The sequence below is a fragment of the Ambystoma mexicanum genome, chromosome 6q (assembly GCF_040938575.1).
Source record: "Ambystoma mexicanum isolate Mex_15411 chromosome 6q, UKY_AmexF1_1, whole genome shotgun sequence".
NCBI classification, from domain to species: domain Eukaryota; kingdom Metazoa; phylum Chordata; class Amphibia; order Caudata; family Ambystomatidae; genus Ambystoma; species Ambystoma mexicanum.
Window position 1 is genome coordinate 396,060,823 of NC_090937.1, and position 19,895 is coordinate 396,080,717.

Here is a 19,895-nt window from a genome sequence, read left to right on the forward strand (position 1 = left end):
TGCACTGTTCCGCTGCAAGTGTCTCCCTCTACTAATCGGTAATGCCTTTGCAACTGCGAATGTCCCACCCAGAGCACGCTCCCTGCCTATCTTCTGCACGTCGCCTGCAGTTCATCAGCGGACAAAAAACAGTGGCCGCGGCAGACTGACTTTTCCTAGACTCACTTTTGCGAATCGATGCTTCTGTGAATGCAGGTGCGTGACACCAAAGCACATGCCGGTGAAGAAAACCTGTTAGTCAATTGGCACCAATATGTGGGAAGAAAACCTATTTTGTATTGCCGTTGAATAAGGTGTTGACATACTGTGCATTTTGGTACTTGTGTTTAGTTGAGCTTGCAGGTAAAACTTTTTCAATTTATTTACAGATGGGTGCTTTCTAGAGCAATGAAGGAAGACACAGATGAGGAAATTGGAAAGTATGATGGTAAATTATTTCGTTTCACACTGCATTTACCATAATTATGTTTCTGAATGCGTCTAAAGGATTTCCGTTTCAAAATCAAAAGCCACCATCATCTAACATTGTGTTTATTAGCTGCGTTGGTATTTTACATCATGCTTCAAGTCCGACTCTGGGTAACAGGTGGGGCCTCATTATGACATGTGCGGAATGGGTTTAACGGCGCCGGTAATGGTGCCGGCGCCGTTAAACCCACTCCGCACTATTACGAGGTTCCCTCGCGGGACCCGCTGTGGACGTCTGGTTTATCCAGACGTCCATAGAGGGTTCCTCGAGGGAACCAGGGAGCTAACAACGGATCCATTATGAGTGGGCCCGTTGTTAGCTCCCTCCCCATTCCCATTTGAGCCCTATAGGGACTCAAATGGGAATGGGGAAGGACCGGGCCCGGGTTCCCTGAAGGAGGAATTACCGGGCCCCCCGAACTCGGAATAGCCCGTTTATTCCCCATTCCCATTTGAGCCCCTATAGGGCTCACTCCGCACTATTACGAGGTTCCCTCGCGGGACCCGCTGTGGACGTCTGGTTTATCCAGACGTCCACAGCGGGTTCCTCGAGGGAATCAGGGAGCTAACAACGGATCCATTATGAGTGGGCCCGTTGTTAGCTCCATCCCCATTCCCATTGATCCCTATAGGGGCTCAAATGGGAATGGGGAAGGACCGGGCCCGGGTTCCCTGAAGGAGGAATTACCGGGCCCCCCAAACTCGGAATGGCCCGGTTATTCCCCATTCAGGGAACCCGGACCGGACACGATTTTGGAGGCAGCTATGGCGCCAATAGCGCCATGGCTACCTCCAAAGTCGTAATGAGGCCCGTGGTGTACACTGAACTTATTATCTCGTAAGGATGTGATAGCACGTTAATGCACGTGACTGATTGGCCAAGTCCTGATCTCTGGCCTCTTATGGCTTGGTTACGGCATCGGCCTGCTCTTCATTTCCACTCTTAGGTTGGTTATTCACCATCACGCTTTCTTTGCCAGGCTTCAAGTACTGGTTAATTTTTCAAAAAGCTGTTTCCCGCTGCAAATCTTCAATGTGACGGTCTTAAACCCTGTGCAGTGCTTTTTCTTGGTGTCTATGTTGTGCCACTGGCCACATTGGCTCGGTGGCTAACAAATGACTAATAAATAAAATTAAAAAATGGCTCGCTGGCGAGCTCCTCAGAAGAGCACAGTTGGCAATCTGGCCATACTATAACATTGATTTACCTCAGCTGAGTAAAACAAAAACAAAAAGTGGATTAGAGCCTTGTGCAGGATTCATCCAGTGCCCCACAGGTTTCACTCTCATCGAGAGTTCCCTCCCCCATGATTCTGCACCTGCCCAGCAGGGACATCGTCACAACCTCCAAGGGCTGAATTAACTGAATTGCAAGTGCCTACAGGACTCCTGATGTCTTCGTCATGCTAGACACTTTTAAAGATTGTCACTACCCGAGAAGAAGTGTCAAGGAGAGGAAATCCCATTAGAAGAAGTCATGGGAGACAATCCTGGATATAGACATTTATGTGGGTTGTTAGTAGACAGCCTTCATCCCGGAAATCCCAAGATGTAATCATGTATACTGTACCAAAGAGAAGCTGTGTTCACAATGGTTCAAAGAAGCGTGTCATGGAGAGTTTGATACATGTTATCTCCCCTGGCCTCCCCCTCTCTATTCCTCTGGCCACTCCTCTCTCCTGGAGTGACCACTGCCTCCTCTCCTCCAATCTCTCACTCTCTTCTCCCCAAGCCAACCACACCCCAACACTTCCACTTACCTTCTCGGACATCCGATCTATGAAGCGCGTGTCAGCTGAGACTTTCGCTGCCACTTTCTCTCCCCCTCCTGCTCCCCTGGCTGACTCACACCCCGACACAACACTGTCTCTTCTCTACTCTTCCATCTCTGATACTCTTGATGCTCTTGCCCCTGTCATGAGGATCCACTTGAAGTCCAAAGCCAAGTGCAATTCCTGGTATGATTCCGACCTAGCTACACTTAAACGTAAGTGTAGGGCGGCTGAGAGGAAATGGAGGTCTTCTTGCTCATCCTCTGACAAACTGGCCTGTCGCCTGCTCCAAAGGCAATACCGAGTCTCTGTCCGCACTAAGAAGAAAGCCCACATTCAAGCCCGTGTCTCTGCGGCATCTAACAACTCGGCCGAACTCTTTAAAATCTGCAAGGAGCTTGCCAACCCTGCAGCAGTCTCCTCCCCTCCTTTTGCCTCCCAGGCTCTCTGCAATGTCCTTGCCTCGCACTTTATCTCTAAAACCCAGGACATCCTGTCCACCCTCGCCTCCCCTGCCCCTCCTATTCCCTCTCAGTCTGTGCTTGGAGACCCCCTTTTAAGCACAAGGTCGCTAGACAAGTCCGATCTATGAAAGCCTCATCAAAACAGGTTCATCCCTGTTCCTCCAAAACCATCAAGGACCACATTGACACCCTCGCTCCTGCCCTTGCTGATTTTTGCAACCACTCGTTTGCCTCAGGATCCTTCCCCTCCCCTCTGAAGCGCTCCCTTGTGCATCCTCTTCTCAAGAAACCCACAGCTGATCCTTCCTGTCTGGCAAACTATCACCCAATTTCCATTTCCCCCTTTCTGGGCAAACTCCTGGAAAAGCTGGCCATCTCTCAGCTTAACCTTCATTCAGATTCTGTTGGTTGTCTCTATAACCACCAGTCTGGCTTCAGAGCGGCCAGAAGCATGGAAACTGCTCTCCTCAGTATCCATGAAGATCTGCTCTCCAACCTTGATTCTAACATTCCCTCTGTCCTCATCCTTCTTGATCTCTCTTCTGCCTTCGACATGGTCAACCACACCATCCTGCTCAACCGTCTCCATGATAATCTGGGTATCACTGATCAGGCTCTGGCCTGGCTGACCTCTTTCCTCTCTGATCGACCCTCCCAGGTCCAACTGGGGTCTTTCCTATCATCTATCTTCCTCTCCACCTGTGGGGTTCCCCAGGGGTCTAACCTCTCACCCTGGCTTTTCAACCAATACCTGGCAACTCTCTCTCACTGCATTGCCATTTTCTGCTCAAATTTCCAGTGCTACGCTGATGACACTCAACTCATTTTCTGGCTGCCCTCGGCCACCTCCTCTCCCTCTCTCATCTCTGACAGCCTAACTGCCATTCAAAATTGGTGTGCCGCCAATTGTCTGAATGCCAGCAAGACGGAGATCCTCCTCATCGGCCACCATCTCCATCCTTCTCCCTCACTCTCTGGCCAGCCTCCCTTGGCCCTACTCCTACCCCGAACTGCGAGGCTAAGAACCTTGGCGTCATCTTTGACTCCACACTTTCCTTCTCGTCCCATATCTCTGATGTCTCTAAAAAGTCAAACTTCTGACTGCACCTCCTCAGAGGTATTCTGCCTTTCCTCTCCTTCCCCCAGAAGCTCATGGTATCCCAAGCTCTGGTGCTCTCTAGCTTGGGCTATTGTAACAGCCTCTTTCTAAATCTACCTGCCTCTACTCTCCGCCCTCTACAACTTATCCAGAACAGGACTGCGAGAATTGTCCTTGGCCTCAAGCCCTGGGATCGTATCTCTCCAGCTTTGAAATCTCTCCATTGGCTCCCAGTGGATGCAAGGATTAAATTCAAACCCTCTGCATTGTCCACAAGGCTTTCTGGGCCTGGGTCCAAAATACCTTCAGCTATCCCTCTGCAAATACCTCCCCTCTCGAGCTCTTCGCTCCTCTACCTCTAACTCCCTCAGGGTCAGTCGTTTTTCAAAGAAACGAGCTGGGGGTAGATCTGTATCTTTGGCTGGGGCCGCCCTCTGGAACAGCCTCCCTGCCACTCTATAACTTGAGAAGAACCATCTCCGGTTCCGGAAGCACCTCAAAACCTTCCTCTTTGCTTCTGCCTTCGCTCCCCTTCTCCCCTGCTGATCTGCTCTCTTGGCACTGTGCACCTGGCCACCCTCTGTCCCCTGGGCCCAGGTACCTGCTTACCCTGCCACCTTCCTGCACTGCCTCCTTGCCACCCCTTGCACTGGGGACTGTATCTGTACCCATACAGCCCCCCACCCATTTTTCTCCTTTTTCTGCACTTATTCAGACTTACCCAGTCTGCTGCCTTAAACACAGCACTTGCCACTTGCTGGCTGCACTACCACAGTTTGCCTCAATTTTCTATTTATTTTATTTATCTGCGCTCCTCGGCTTCTGCACTTTCCACTCTCCCCCTTCCATGCACTTTTCCCCTTTTCCCTTTCCCATGCACTCGCGTGTTCTCAATGTCACTGGGCCTAGTAAGATCGTGTTTATGTTGTGCTGTGTTCTCCCTTGTTCCCCTCCCTTGCCTAGTCGCGCTCTGAAACACTTGTGTACGAGCGCGATACAAATAAAATATCATATCATATCATATCATGTTATTTTAGTGTTGAAAGAGGATACATTGCGATTTATCCTGAGGGTTTCTGAAATGGACCATCCAATCTCCAATCCTCATTCACCTCCTACCCAAGATAATCCCCAGAACGTTTGTTTTCATTATTCCGGTGTACTCTTTGCATTCAATTCATAAAGAGCAAGACTACAGTGGGCATTGTTACAAACTAGCATACAGGAGGCTATAGAGAATGGGCAGTACTTGGGCTCCGGGGGCGGCCATTCTGCAAATCCTGTAGATGGCAGATGGTGGCTTCCCCAGTTTCCCCAGTCATCCCTATCTCTGTGTATTTGCCCAGTACGTTCTGGGGTGCAGGATGGAATAAGAAAGTCAGCGGCTTCTTGGAAGAATACTTACTTAGTTGAAGGCTCACCGCCACCAGCATTGGCAAGACCTGTATGTCATGTCTGGATCCAATATACCATGAGAGGCAGAGATGTCAGAGTGCTGCACGTGGAAATGATCACAGACCCTCGTTTATCCAGCTAAGCAAGCCCGCAAACACTTGAATATACTCAGCATGGATACCTGGCAGAGATGCAGGATCATGGAAGACTCAGTGGCCCTAATGGGCAGCTGTGGGGGCATGCAATACTTGCAGAGTGAATCCAAGATGCAGATACATGCTCAGTTGCTATGGCATTCATAGCTAAAGCGAGGTCCGTGAGTCAATGCAACACACGTGGGGAAATAGTAGTTCATGCAAGGACTACCAAACCACAGACTCCATTCTTTCTGCAACCCCGGCTGAGTATCATCTGACAATTACACACCACAGACGGAACTCCACAGGGTTATACAAAGGGCGGGTAGATGGTTGTGGATTTTTATAGTCTGAGTGCAGATGTAGGACTGAGAACAGTGGTGCAGCAAGGAGGTGGGAGAAAGGAAGGTGAGTGGGGAAGATGTGACGGTGAGGACAGAGAAGAGCGATGGAGAAGAGGAGAAAAAGGAGTGAGGAGGGTAGAGAAAGAAAGAGGGGGAGGAGAAGTTTAAAAGAGTGAAGGAGAGAAGGTGAGGAGTGTAAAGATCAGAAAGGTATAGATATAGAGAGTAATGCCTGGAGGAAAGTAGATGAAGAGAGTAAAGAATATTGGGGAGCAGGTGAGTGGATATGAGAGAAGAGCAGATAAGGGGAAAATGTACAGCTGAAGAGGGAAGATTAGATGAGTTGGAAGAAAGGAGTAGAGGATGGGAAGTCAAACAAAGAGAGAGGAACCAAGAAGGACCAAGATAAAGCAAGGCGGAGGAGGGGACAGACAAGGGCATGGTGGGTGGGTGATGCAGTGAAGCAAAAAAGACCTTAAAGCAGAGGAGAGTAAGACAGGTAGAGATAGAGTTCAATAAAGAGAAGAGGGTAGACTGGAAATGATAGTAGGAGCTGAAAGAAGGAGAGGGAGACAAACAAGGGTTGGTCTTGGAAAACATCCCGTGTTGGTCAGGTCTCAAAGTACCAAGCCCAATTAGCTGGGGTTACCCATCTCTAAAAGGGGGGAAACTGACAACACTGTGGTCCAACTAAACTAAAGACCCTAATGCCAGGCCCTATCAAGACAACTAAAGGCACGAGGAGTTGTGGTGCCAGGTACACATCAAGCCCATGACCACCTATGTGATATCGCAACCAGACCTGAGACAAAACTGAACGAAAACCAGAGACAACCAAGAAAGACCCAACTTAAGATAGAAGTAGGGGACATAATCAGCCCTAATGTGAGTGACTCTTGTGCTTTTAGGAGGGTGGGGAGAGGGAATGACGGAGTACCAAGGTCCTGCAGAAAGTCATAATGACTGTAGCTATCCAGCACTAACCCACCCCGTGAAAAAGAAAGTGAATATATCTCTGGTATCAAGTCATCTGCTTTTTCCCCAGCCATTACAGTATGCCCTTTTGATGAACTGGTCACGTGTGTTTCTTTACGCTTTGACGCTAATTGTCCTCTCCCTAAGGAGCTCTCGAAACTGAAGCGACAATGTTCGTGTTTATGCCGCCATGGCCTTGCTATGGTTGGTATACAGGCCTTCTTCACTGATCAGTAGGCCCACATTAGAATCTGGCATGCAAACTGCACCTAACGTTTGTTGCCTATTTTTTTAAAACAGGGACCCCTTCAACCTTCAAGTATGATAGCAGCCATGTGTCCTGGAACATCACAATATCTACCTTTCTATTCCATTCCCTCCATTAATTTTCTTCCATCCTTTTTGTCTTATCGCTGATACTCCAGCAGAGACACAGTAATTCTTGATCGGAAACCTTTAAGATGAAGGAGTGCTCTGCCCCCTTTGCTTTCTTGGAAAGTAATTTTCCTAGAGGCCATAGAATTGGCCAGACGGATTAGTGAGATTCAAGCTCTCAGTGATTTTGATAACAGGATGGCCCGTAAGTCATACCAGGCCTTACAAAGTGCGTGTCAAGCTTTCCCACGAACTCAACAATTTCCGTACTCACATTGTTTCCTAATCCATCTTCGCCTCCAGGAGCAGCTAATAGCATAGCTGTGACAATGGCACTTGAGCATTGTCTGGAAAGGACTAATGCATTCAAAAATTGAAGCAGCTTTTTTCAAACTACAGAACGTGTAAGCCAAGTTTCCAAATGACATAACAATGTATCACACTCCGATTTTTCCTTTGTAAGGCTGTGCTGCGGGAAGGCTAACAAGAACCTTCAGTGCAAGCATGCTGCCCAATCCAAGAGCAAAAAAGCAGCTATTGCGGCCCTGGAGAGAAATGTTACATTTTCAGGGATATCCCAAAACGGTTTTGGTATGTTTGACGAAATTCTTTTTGGTTGTGACCGTAAATCAATTTGGTTGGTGCCCAATTTAAACACCCATGTGTTTTTTGTTTTTTTTTCTCCCCACCTCCAATTCTAAGGAAGCGGGGGACACCCCTGCTGCCCCAAAATTGCAAAATACCAACCCTGGATAACTGGATAGCGGGGGACACCCCTGCAGCCCCCGCTCTCCAGGGTTGGTATTTGGCAATATATGCGACCAAATTGGCCTGAGGGCCAAATGACCCATGAAAAAACTCTACCAAATTGGTCATTAGGCCAATTGTTTTCGTTCAGATAGGCCAATACCCCCAAAACCACTATGTGGAGGCCAGCCCACATCTGCACAAACCATGATTGTCTTGGACAAGCATCCCCAAGAAATTTATTTAAGTAAGCCTCCTTCACATGGTTTTCTTTTCTCTCCTTACTTAGTTTTTTCTTCCTGATCTCCCCTCTTCCTGGAAGTGTGTCAGAGTGTTTGACCATTAGTAAAGATGCCATGTTGGAGAAGGAATAATTACTGTACTTACCTGTTTCTAGTTCTCAATTATGGGTATCTTCATAACTCCTTAAACAGCCCACTCGCCTCTCCCAAAAGCTGTGAAAGGAAGCAGCAGGAGATTAAATAATTAATATCTGCAGTGAAAATAAAATATGTCTGGGGCCAGATTATATAAATTTTGCCCTTTTGCAAAGAATTTGAGCAAGTGAATTTAGCACCAATTTTGCTGTTTAGATAATACAGAATAGATCAAACAGATTGCGCAAAATCCATATTACCTAAAAATGTTTTCACTAGGGACAAAATGAAGCAGACTGTTTTTTGTACTGTGTCTGTGTAACATACAAATAAACATAGTAAATAGATATATTTTTATTGTATACAAAACAACAAGAGCCTGATTGAATTTTGCCTTTGGTCAAACATTTTTAAATTACACAGATTGGGACTAGAGTGGCTTGCTCCGTTCTGTGTTATCTAAGCAGCAAAATGTCGTGCTAAGCGCATTTCATCAGTTTAATTTTTTGCTCCAGTGCAAATGTCAGATAATCTGTCTCCAGACCCCAGATAGGCCTTTTGCTATTTTATTGGCTTCAAATGTGTTGTTTTTTTTGCAAAATAAATAGTTCTGAGATTCTTCACAAGATGTTCAGGGTGCAGGGATATTGCAGAGGATCCCATCTTGGAGAACACTTCTAATCACATAAACATCTGCAATTCAACAAAGGTCCTCTGAACTGTTTCACTAGGGGACGTGCAGCAGGGATGTAAGCCTTCTACAGCATGCCTCAGCAGAAGTACTGGACCTATTAAAGAGAGTCTACCCTTTCTGCTCAGTAGTGTGAACTTAGGAGCCTGGAGGAAATAAGATGATGTTATTTCACCCATTCTTCATGGGAATATTTTACTTTCCCTCCTTATGAAAAGCGGGAACCTTCACTTTTGCATCTGACAAAATGTGCAAAACATTCAAGTAACTGGAGTATTAGGCACCCTGTATGTGGAACAGAAGCAAAGTTGCTTCCTTCCCATTATCTGTCCATTTTATAGTACAGTACAAGTCCTGTTTCTGTACATTGCACCAGTTATATTTTGGGGAGAAGCTATCCAGAATGACAAAGTCAGCCTTAATCTCGGACGGGGCAGAGAAGAAGGATGGATGTGTGCTCATAACCTTACCAAGAACTAGCAAAGTGTAGAGTATGGAGTCCCATCATTCGCAGGTAAGATGCAGCGAAGATGCTGGAGCCGGCAAGCACAAGAGAAGAAGAGCTCTATTGAGTTACAGACTATATAGTTAGAAGGTGGGCGAGAGGGAAGGTCATGACATCCTTCTAGGTTGTGGCTCCCATCCTGAATGCCCAACTGACATTCCTGGAACTCTCAGGGAACCAAGGGCTCCACCACTGCTGTACATTCCATAGCTTGCATTGCTATAGTCAATGCAAGCACCCCACTACATATAGCCAAATAGTTTTGGCAATTGCATTTGTTCATTACATTTTACATTCATAAATAAGATTGCAGTAAATACCACAGCTTTACTTAGCTAGTGATTCCAAACATGTCTGCAAAGTAGTGCTTGCAGGCAAATAATATTAGCAATTAGATGCCCCTGCAAGGATTCCTCTCACCCTTCCTCTGCGCTTTGATGGATCCCTTTACCCTGGCCAGAGGAGTATGAGGGGCAACACAGAGCATCTTTAGACACTGTACAGAAACTCAATACCACACTTAACTCAGTGTGTCACCAGTATACTTGTTGTTGAAAGGCTCACCTAACAAAAATACTTCATGCTGTCTCTTACTGGAATAGCCATGGAAAAGAAAGATATATATTATATATGAAAAACAAAAAAACAAACTGCAAGGAGCCGTGTGGACCGCACTCCGGGTCATGAGATACCAAGACAAAATGGAAACTTCAGGTCGGGTGACACAGAAGTAGTTTATTAACAAAAAAATTCATGCAGCAAAAGCAGGACACCAGAGGCACTGAGTCCTGTATGACGCATTTTGTGCTAACGTAACGCTTATTCACATACAATGAGAATTGCGAAATGGGCTAAGAAATACAAAAACAGTCCTTTCTCGAGGTTCACAGTGAATATCGAACTCCTGGGAATATATTCAGTGTTTTGCAGTTTACAAGAAACTTTTTCTCTGTTTTTACACAAATCCATAAGACAGATATAGTACAAATCTAATAGATAACAACAATAAAATATGCATTTCCAATACACACCAGTATTCTTTTTGTTCTAGCCTAAAAACAAATTCACTATTCAGCTTCATCATAAACACACAAAATCGAGAACAAATGACATAACATTAGATCAAATACTATCCCTGATTTCTCGCCAGTCTTGATCCCCCTGGTGTGGGACCTTTTCCAGTTCTGAGAAGATTATCCCCAATAGTTTTGTCAGTGCAAGTATTGTACCCTGATTTAACATCATCATGAGCCTATCCCAAAGTGAATAGGTGATGACTGATGAGATTGAGTGCATGCAGAGACCTAGCAACTTAATCCTATCAGTCTGGAATCTCACACATTCCAAAACTTGGTGGAATATTGTTTCCAACGAAGCCTGGCCTCATACATGGCACCCTCGTGAATCCTTTGATATATCAAATTTGGGACCAATGACTTCAAATGTGGGGAGAACATTGAGACAGAATTTGAAGTAGCAGCCCCTGTGTTTTTGCAATATGAATTTGGCCAAATACTCTCTAAATTTGTCCATGGGGGCATAGTAGGTTTGCTTATCCTTGAATAACTTTAATCTATCTAAATCCGTCATGATCTTGTCCCACCGCACAATCCACTTTTTCTTGACAAAATCAGAATCTGTCACTTTAACCTCGGTTAATTCTTGAAAGAGCAGACATTGTTTGCAAAATGTATTCAGAAAAGGTACCGAGTGAGGCTTGTTTATTAAGCAGTCATGCGGATGATGGCCCAGGTTAGGTTCTTCTGCCAACATTAATTTGTAGAGCAGTATAAGGCTGCGTTTACCATACTGAGCCCACCATGATATAATGCCTACTTCCAAATGGATTGCATTAATTGGGGTCGACTTAGGAAGACCTAAAACTGCCTGTCAAATTTTCGCTTCCAAGGCATCTAAACATTTTCTATTCTTAAACAGTATCAATTTGCACCCATATAACTTCATGGTGGTTATTTTTTAACTTATAGAACTCAATTAAAGGAATCAAAGAGTATGCACACATGTTCCTCTTAACCACCTGCATCATAGAAATACATTGCAGAGCTTTCTCTGTTTTTTTTTCCTTTTTGATTAGTAGCGTGTCCCTTTGAAGGGACTGAATAGCCCAAATAAGTAATATTAGTAACCTTAGTGATCGACATCTTGCTTAATTTCCAAGTATAGGGTTTTGATTTGTGGGGGTTTGAAAAGGTAATTACAAAGGATTTGCTGGGGTTTATTATAAGTTGTTTCTTAGCCAAGTAATTTTCCACACCCTCCAATCGTCTCTGCAGACCTGCCTCAGTGGAGCCCAGCAAGACAAGATCATACTCATAAGCAATTATGTTTACCCTAAGATCTCTCCATTTAGCACCCCTGCCACACTCCTTTAGCAGTGGGAATTGCCCGGAATAAAACACCCTAATCTTACTTTGATCGAATGAGCAGAGTAAAGGAGCTGGATCACACGCAATACACCCTTGTCAATACCCCAAAGCCTTAACTTGCGCCACGGATTGTTGATGTCAATATTGTCAAAAGCTGCTTCAAGGTCAATTTCTGCAATAAAAGTGATTAACAGGTGGGCTCAGAGTGGTCCCCACTTCTTTACGAAAACCTGTTTGAAAGGGGCTCAGCACCGCAGCCGCCTGCACCCAGTTCGTCAAATCTTTCAATACCAGTTTGGCAAACATCTTGGCTGCACAATCTATTAGCGCAACTGGATGATAGTTGTGGAGCTATGCTCTATCCCCTCTTTTAAAGATTGGTACTCTCACTGCACTTCTCCATGAACTAGGGCAAGGATCACCTTCCGCAATATGAATAAAGAGTCTATATAATATATCTGACCATAGTGTTGGATTTTCCCTATATATCAGATTAGATATCCCATCTGGGCTGCATGCTCTAGAATTGTTCAAGGCTCCAATGATCATTTCTATATAAAATTTGTCAAACAAGAACTTTCACGCACACGTTTTGAGACCACTTCCACGCACACGTTTTGAGACTATGTATCCCTGACCAGCCTCAGATTTCTTTGTCAAATACTCCACCCAAACACCCTCTGACACACAGCAATACTGTAATTCTGCCTGAAATCCATCCAATCCAATTAGGATCCTCCAAATAGATCTGGAGTCCTTATTAAGGTAATGTCCCAAAATGTCATCCTCACAATTACGACGGCCGAAAATGCCGATTTTTTATTTTGTCAGACCCCCCCTTACACCACATATATATGTGGATGTGGGGGGGAATATATGATATAATATTAATATGGAGGAGTTGCGGGGGGTCTTCATCCGCATTTATATGTGGTGTAAATAAAAATAAACAAAAAAATAGTCATTTTAGGCTGCCGTAATTATTATGGTCGCAGTGATCACATATATCCCTTATTAATCATATGCCTAAACAGTATCTGATTGTTATAGATATATGTTTGCAGTCTGTACATCTTAAGCCATGTGCAATATTTCTGTTTTTCCAGTTTGCTCCCTTCCTTATTTCCACCCTAGACAGTTTGGTGTACCTGCTCATCAGGGATTTGATAGAACGCCGCAGTTCCTTTTTTTAGGTTTATTTGGGCATCAAAGTCATTACTGTGACCTAGGACAAAACCCCCAAGAATTCTGCTGTCCGATTTCAATGGGGATACCAATTTGGAGAGGAGCACTGCAAAGTTGTCTGGTGAGTGGACATATCCTTACTATCATTTGATAAAGTATCCCACCAGTCACCGAGTCTGTTATTAACTTTGTGATGGTTTCCTAGTTGCCCTATCCTATTATTTGTACCTGTCACAATGAAATCTACAGTCTCCCCTTATATCAGATGACTTCATACAACACCCATTTCCCTCTAAACTAAACATTGCACCATCACTCGGCTTAGTGGGTATTATCTCAAAAATATTAACATTCACTGGGTCCACATTCTTAAAAAAAAAAAAAACAATCAATCGTAGATGCTGCCCCCAGATTCTGCCAAGTGTGCACCTTCTTCAATTTCCCATCAAATAACAAATTTGCCTGTACAAAACCCTATCTTCCAAAAAAGGCAGACCATGTTCTGCCCCGGGATGCCCATTTTGCATATCACTCAACTGCACCAAAACAGCAGTTACCCTCTTCAAAAGGGACAAGATCATTTTCAGAAATATTACATTCACATTTGAAGTCTCTCTCCAAAATGATTGGGCTAGTAGGAAACAAACGCTGCCAATCTAGTAAGATGTTTCCTATTTTGTCCAATGTCCCATCCAACTCGGAACAAAGTGGATTAAAATAGATGTTTATAAATAGAATATGTGAGGAGTTGTTATTACTTGTGTCTATAATCTCAGTTACCAAGGCAGCGTCAATAATGCACTTCTAGTTTTTTAAAGATCGATACTTTGTAATAGCTTTGGCAGTTAGCAAACCCCCCCCAAGGGTGGCCCCTTAATCCCCTCTTTGCTGGTTTGTAATCCAGCAAAATAACATCAAATACTGGGCAGATAGTTAACCACATTTCTTGTAGCAGTATGAAATCATACTTAGTATTACATACTGTTTTTGTCAGTAAAGGAGTTAAATCCATGCAAATTCCAGTTTAAGATTGAGTTTTTAAAACCCTGCTCTAAAGGCTGGGATTTCTGGTAGGGCACTGGAAAGCCACTCCCATCCAAACAACGTTTGTTCCCTGTGGCTATGCCTGCGATGATCATTTTAAAAATGACATGTTACTGTCAGATTCTTCAGAGGATCATTATCCCCTTTTATCAATACCTCCATGTAGTAGCTCTCAGAACCTTTTAACAGGATGTCCTCTTGATGATGGAACACTAGGTGGTCCACTACCTTAGAGGTAAAGTGTACCACACATTTCCCTAAGCAGGCTTTATCGAATAGATTTACAGATGTCAGATCCAAGGAAACAATGGAACATAGAGCAGGCACAGAGGAGAGTACATTCAGAATGCTGGCCCTATTTAGGGATATATTCCTTTCCTCATCAAAAACAGACTCAGAAATGATTGGTTGCATTGGTGACATTTCATCTCTGGCATGTCTGCTCACAGAATCTCTCAACATTACATTATAGCCGCGGGACAGACCAAAATGAGACTGCGAGTCCCCTTCAACGTTCATTCCCAGGGGTTCCAGTGTCTGACCGGGTCGAGTTCCCAACCTCTTCAGCTCTCTGTTTGGATCGGGGTGGGACTGTGATAATTTATGATCCCTCAATGGCCCCCAACCTCTGACCCCCATTCAGGAACCCCCCTTCACTGTCTTTCTTTGCTTCCCTTTTGTGATGTTGTTGACGATCTTTCTCAAAGCGAACACTCTTCCCAGAGTTATAAACCAGGGTTGTTGAGGTATGTGGTGTAGTCACAGCTCACAACTTCCTTGAATGTGGCTTATCGACATTTGCAGTGGAACACAACACATAATCTTTCACTGTTAATTCTGGTGCCATGTTGTGCCTAACAGCATGCAAGATTTCACGCTAGAATTTTCCCAGAACCTTTGTTATTTTGCCTGGAAAGACCCTTTAGGTTTTTAGATTTCATACACCTAGCAGCATTAAGAGTTTTTGTGGTTACTCTAGAAGACACTTGGGCAACTGTTCATTCGGTTGGGTTGAGATGGTAACGCTTGCATTTGTGGGCAATGACGTGGCAATAAGATGGTCTGACCTTTCTTGTTAATTTGTAGACTGTTATTCTGCTCCCCTATGTATGATGGGAACCCCTCCTGCGCCATCAACAATGCTCGAATCTCCCCTAAAGTCACAGTTTGCCCTAATCTCAAAAGCCACATTATCATATAAACGTATGAATGACTGTAGGACCATATTTAAGGCCGCTAATGAGCTTAAACTGACGTCCTCTGGGTCTTTCCCCAGCAAATCTTCTCCTTCAAAAGGTAGGGAGGAATGATCAATCCTCTCTGATTCATCCAAACCAGCTTCATAGTCAATGTTGCTAGAGTCCGGAGGGATAGCAGTGACCTGTGTGTCAAACAGCACCTGTGACATGCTTAGCCTATCAATCACGGTAGCTACCGCATCCAATTCTTTCTCCAGACACTCGCATTCAGTTGGCTGCAACATACTCAGCCTCTGTTCAATATCACTCAACACAGAGCCTGAAACCTCACAAATGGTTTCATCTGTCGGCATTGCCAGCACCAATGACGGATCAACAGGGCATGTGTCATGCGACATCACTTGTGTATATGTTTTTAGTTGTCGTTGCGGAACAAAACTGGTGATCAGCCCCTGGTCTCCATGAGGCCCATGATAGATCTTACCCCTTCATTCACCACAATGGTCCCCTCGCTTCTTAGCGGGTATAGTTTATTTTTTCCCTTCACAGATGGCTTAGTTGGCTGGTTTAAGCTTTCATCAAAACCGGCTTCTGCAACTTCATTCATATTACAGCACACCAAGTTTCGAGTGGAATAAGAATGGTAAGCCGATGCCTGCACTCTACAACAACTGACAACACTGAGCAGTCTACTGCAACAACAAAGCAGCCTTGTGCATGAGCGTAAACCAGCCACCCTCCTGATGCACCGCTGTGCTTGTTGCAGCATTGCTGATATTGCCTCCACTTGACACGTCCCGCGGGCTGCGGGCTACATGCTGCTTCAGTCACTTTCCATCACTTTTCATCCGCTTCGCTACTGCCACGAGTTTTCAGAAGTAAGGGGGTGGGACTTCCCAGGCTGCTTCCGCTTTGGCGCTCCATGTCACCCTCACCAGAGCTGTAGGAAGGCGACTGAATCTGCCGACTGCTTCAGTCACTTTCCATCACTTTCCATCAGAAAGATAAATGTTGCAAATAAATGTGACAATATGGCTTATTTCAACCCCAAAAATATTGAAACAGTCAAAGAAATTGACACCAAATACGGTGACTTCCCTTTCAGGAGCCGCTCATCGAGGTCTGCAATGGGCATATCCCCTCTCTCCTAGGTTGTGCCGCGACCAGGGTCAGGTCTTTCGTGAACAGAAGACAGACAGAAAGGGAGACATGTGAATTGGTAGTGTATCTGGCGTACCATGAAGCATAAGTAAAGAATATGCTTCCAGTGGACCAATTTATGGAAATACATGCTCTGGCGGTCACTTTTCATCAATCCTCCTCTCTGGAGCCTGAACTTTCTGGACCACAGAGACCATCTTAAATGTCTCCTTCCTAATGACCATGACTCTGTATAGCAGGCGTAAGTATAGGATGGGCCTAAAGTCATTCCCTTCTTGGAGACAAAAATGACTTTGAGTACTAGCCTTTTCCCAACCCTAATGGACGAATGATGTCAATGGCTTCTTTGGCCAAATGTGTGTAATCGCCCTGCCTATGAAATTGCCAGCAGATGTAAAAGCAGGCAGAGTGGACTGGACTGTGACACCTGTAGAAAAGGAACAGAGTAGCACTCAAAAACGATGATCAAAACCCCATTTGTCCGTGGCGATTAGTTCCCATTGTGGATTAAAATACTGAATCCTGCTCCCACTCGCGGTGAGACGGCCGGGCTTGACACATTAAAGAAGATTTGGTGTTAGGGTGGCAGAGTGGATGGTGGGGGGAGTCCTGCCACATGAAGATAGACCCCTTTCCTCTAAAGTGTTACTATCTAAGTTATGTCGCCCACTGCTCACCCTGAGTTTATTTCCCACCAGCTCCTTGCTGCCCTATAAAAGGTTACGGGTAGGGAAAAAGAAGTATCCCTGGTAATGCAGGGTCGATTGAGAAGTGGCCAGGACTCCCAAGGACTTGGGCATTGCTTCTCTATGCCAATAATCTTCTTTAGCAACTCATACACTACTGAGCAACAATGATTTGCCCCACCGAAAGACATGTAAATGTTTTTCATGGCTATCAGGGTCAAACTCTGAGATGCGCACCCCAGAAAGTTGCCAAACGACTGCATTGATGTGCGTAGATTTGGCCACGTTCACTGTGCCAGGCCCAGCTTGTAACATCTGTTTTGCTGCCTCTTTGCCATCTGTGATTATCTCTTGAATGTGAGCCTCCATACAAAGGCACATGCTTGGACAGCTCTCCAGCCAACTCCCACTATGAATGTATCTGGCTGCAGTACGGGAGGTGTTCACTGTATGCAAGGCCTAAGAAGATCAAAACCTTCTTAGAGTACAAAGGACATCAAGATATTTTATTTCACCATCTGGTAGGAGAGTAGCAAAATGACAGGAATGTACACTAGGAGCCGGACCAACATGGCTCTCCAGAATGCGGCGTGCACTTAGGAATCCTGGATTTTCTGGTGCCTAATGGTGCTTTTGGTCTACCTTCTTTGGCGCAGCCAGAATGGAGAATAGAACATGCCCAATAACAAAGACATGGTCAGTCAGTCCCTCACTAATGTTCACCAGGCTCTCAGAAGTCCAGGCCTGCTCCAAAAGGCCCATAAGAGGAGGACATCTCATCTCCACAGGGAAGACCAGAGAGTCCAGCACACAGGCCCCAGCACTGTGGAATGAGGAACATACAGTCATGAGAGTACAAATCCAGAGTAAGAGCAAGTGTAGAGCCAGTCCCCCCCACCCCCCACACTCTCCCATACGTCCTCTGCCAAATCTTCAAAATCAGGATGCCGCGGAAGATCCATGCCAAATTCCTCAGGAAGCTCAACATCTCCACAACCAAGTCCTGAAATGTCTAGGCCGAACATGACAACATCATCATCCTTATCAAACATACTGTTAAACGGGATTGTATATATCCTTACTCTGACTTTGAATTCAATCTACTCTTTATTGCAAACTACCCAGAGGCATGGCATGTTAATGAACTTGGCCAGATTAAGAGGTTGAGTGAAAAAATCTAATGAGTTGAAACATGTTACATTATTGTTTTGCCAAACACATCTTTCTTTACATCTCAACCAATGGCTTACAAATCCGCCTGAGGATAAAAATGAAGTGATTATGGAGTATGTTATGGTTTCAACTTAAATAGGGAAACAGATTCTGTTTCAGCCCCAGTGGACATTGCCTACTAGAACAACATGTGATAACATGTGTTTGTCTCAAGTCTCTGTTGCCATATAGCAAAAGGAGATCTCTTTGGAGCACATGTGACCATTTATAAGGGACTTCTTGGTCTGTTGATTAAAGGTACGTAGTCAGGGGATCCAAACAGCCGTTGGCATCACCAAAAAAGAAAAGAGTGGTGTGACACGGAGCAAATGTGTCTCACTGGCTACAAAAGCTTTAAGAGCTGTGCTGATAACAGAGTAGATCCAGACACAGATCCCGCGGCCATTGAATGCTGGAGAGAACTAAATCCTGCAAAATCTACAAAAGAAACAACAGGTGTGGCCATTGGCATGATCGCATTTGGTGCTGGAGCTAGAGGTTCTGGCATATTCCAGGACATCTAGCATATGCGTCCTGAAATCTACGGTGCAATACGCATTAGTAAACTCTGCCGCCCTACGTATGGGAATGGTAAAGAGTCCTTTGCTCAAAAATAAAAAAAACAGTTTGAGCACCGAACTGATCATTTACAAGTGGTTGCCAGTTTCAACTGGTAGAGCTTTTAAACAGTCCGACCTGTCCAACTGGTCGACCAGTTGCAAACGAGCAAGGACCCAAACCTAAAAGGGAAGGAGGGGGCTAGGGCAGTAGGGGGTTGGGGAATGCATGGTGAGGCGATGTTTGAAAGAGAGGTGGGAGCTGAAGCGGAAGGCGGTATGGGATGCATGATGGTCTATGCTGGTAAGGTGGGGGCTAAGGTGTGTTTGGGGAATGCATGTTGGAGGTATGCTGGAAAGGTGGGTGGGAGCTGGGGCAGGAGTGTGAAGAATGCATGGAGGGGCTATGTTTGTATTGTGTGCAGGGGAAAGAGGCAGACCTGGAGGTAACAGGGTTACGGGACAGAGATGGTAGAGCAGAGGTCTTCAAACTGTGGGGCGCGCTCCCCCAGGGGGGCACAGCCGCATCCCGGGGGGGGGGGGTGCCAGAGGCCAGCATGAAATGTGTGTGTTTAAAAAAAACATCTTTTTGTTTTTTTAAGATTGGAGGAAATGGGAAGGGGCAGCTCACATGGTCAGACTGGACCATAAAACGGCCTTAGGCACCAATGAAAAAATGGCCAGCAGTTACAAATGGATATTCAGTCCTTTAGTCACAGACTGTTTAAATAGTACCCAAGGTGTTCAAATGTAAACAAATTGTGATATTTAACGAATATTTATTCAGCAACAATGGTCAAATACTAGCTGCATAGTGAAGTAACTCCTCAAACTGGCCCACATTGGCCAAAAAAGTGTCCCATTTTGACTGGCCTACACTAGCATTTTGCATTTTTGGTACGGTCATCGCCCTATTGCCCTATATGCCAGTCTAAGGCTGCCGGCTCATCCATAATGGGTGTGGGGGCGTCCACCCACTGGCCACCTCACCCATTATGGAGGAGCTAGCCCAGTAAAACACTGAGCACTCCCTCAGCTGCTTTTTCCAGCTGAGGGAGTGCTCCTGGGCTGGCTGAACTGTCAAAGGGAAACACTGTTTGCCTTTGACAGTTCAT

General features: G+C 45.2%; 1 protein-coding gene across 3 annotated transcripts in view; it reads left to right on the plus strand.

Moving 5' to 3' along the window:
• CLGN (calmegin) overlaps positions 1-19,895 on the plus strand; it is a 510,795-nt gene that overhangs the window by 100,243 nt on the left and 390,657 nt on the right. For all 3 annotated transcript variants that reach the window (XM_069630884.1, XM_069630885.1, XM_069630886.1), the window contains one exon: positions 369-427. In XM_069630884.1, the coding sequence (XP_069486985.1) occupies positions 369-427 (59 nt within the window). The remainder of the gene's footprint in view (positions 1-368; positions 428-19,895) is intronic.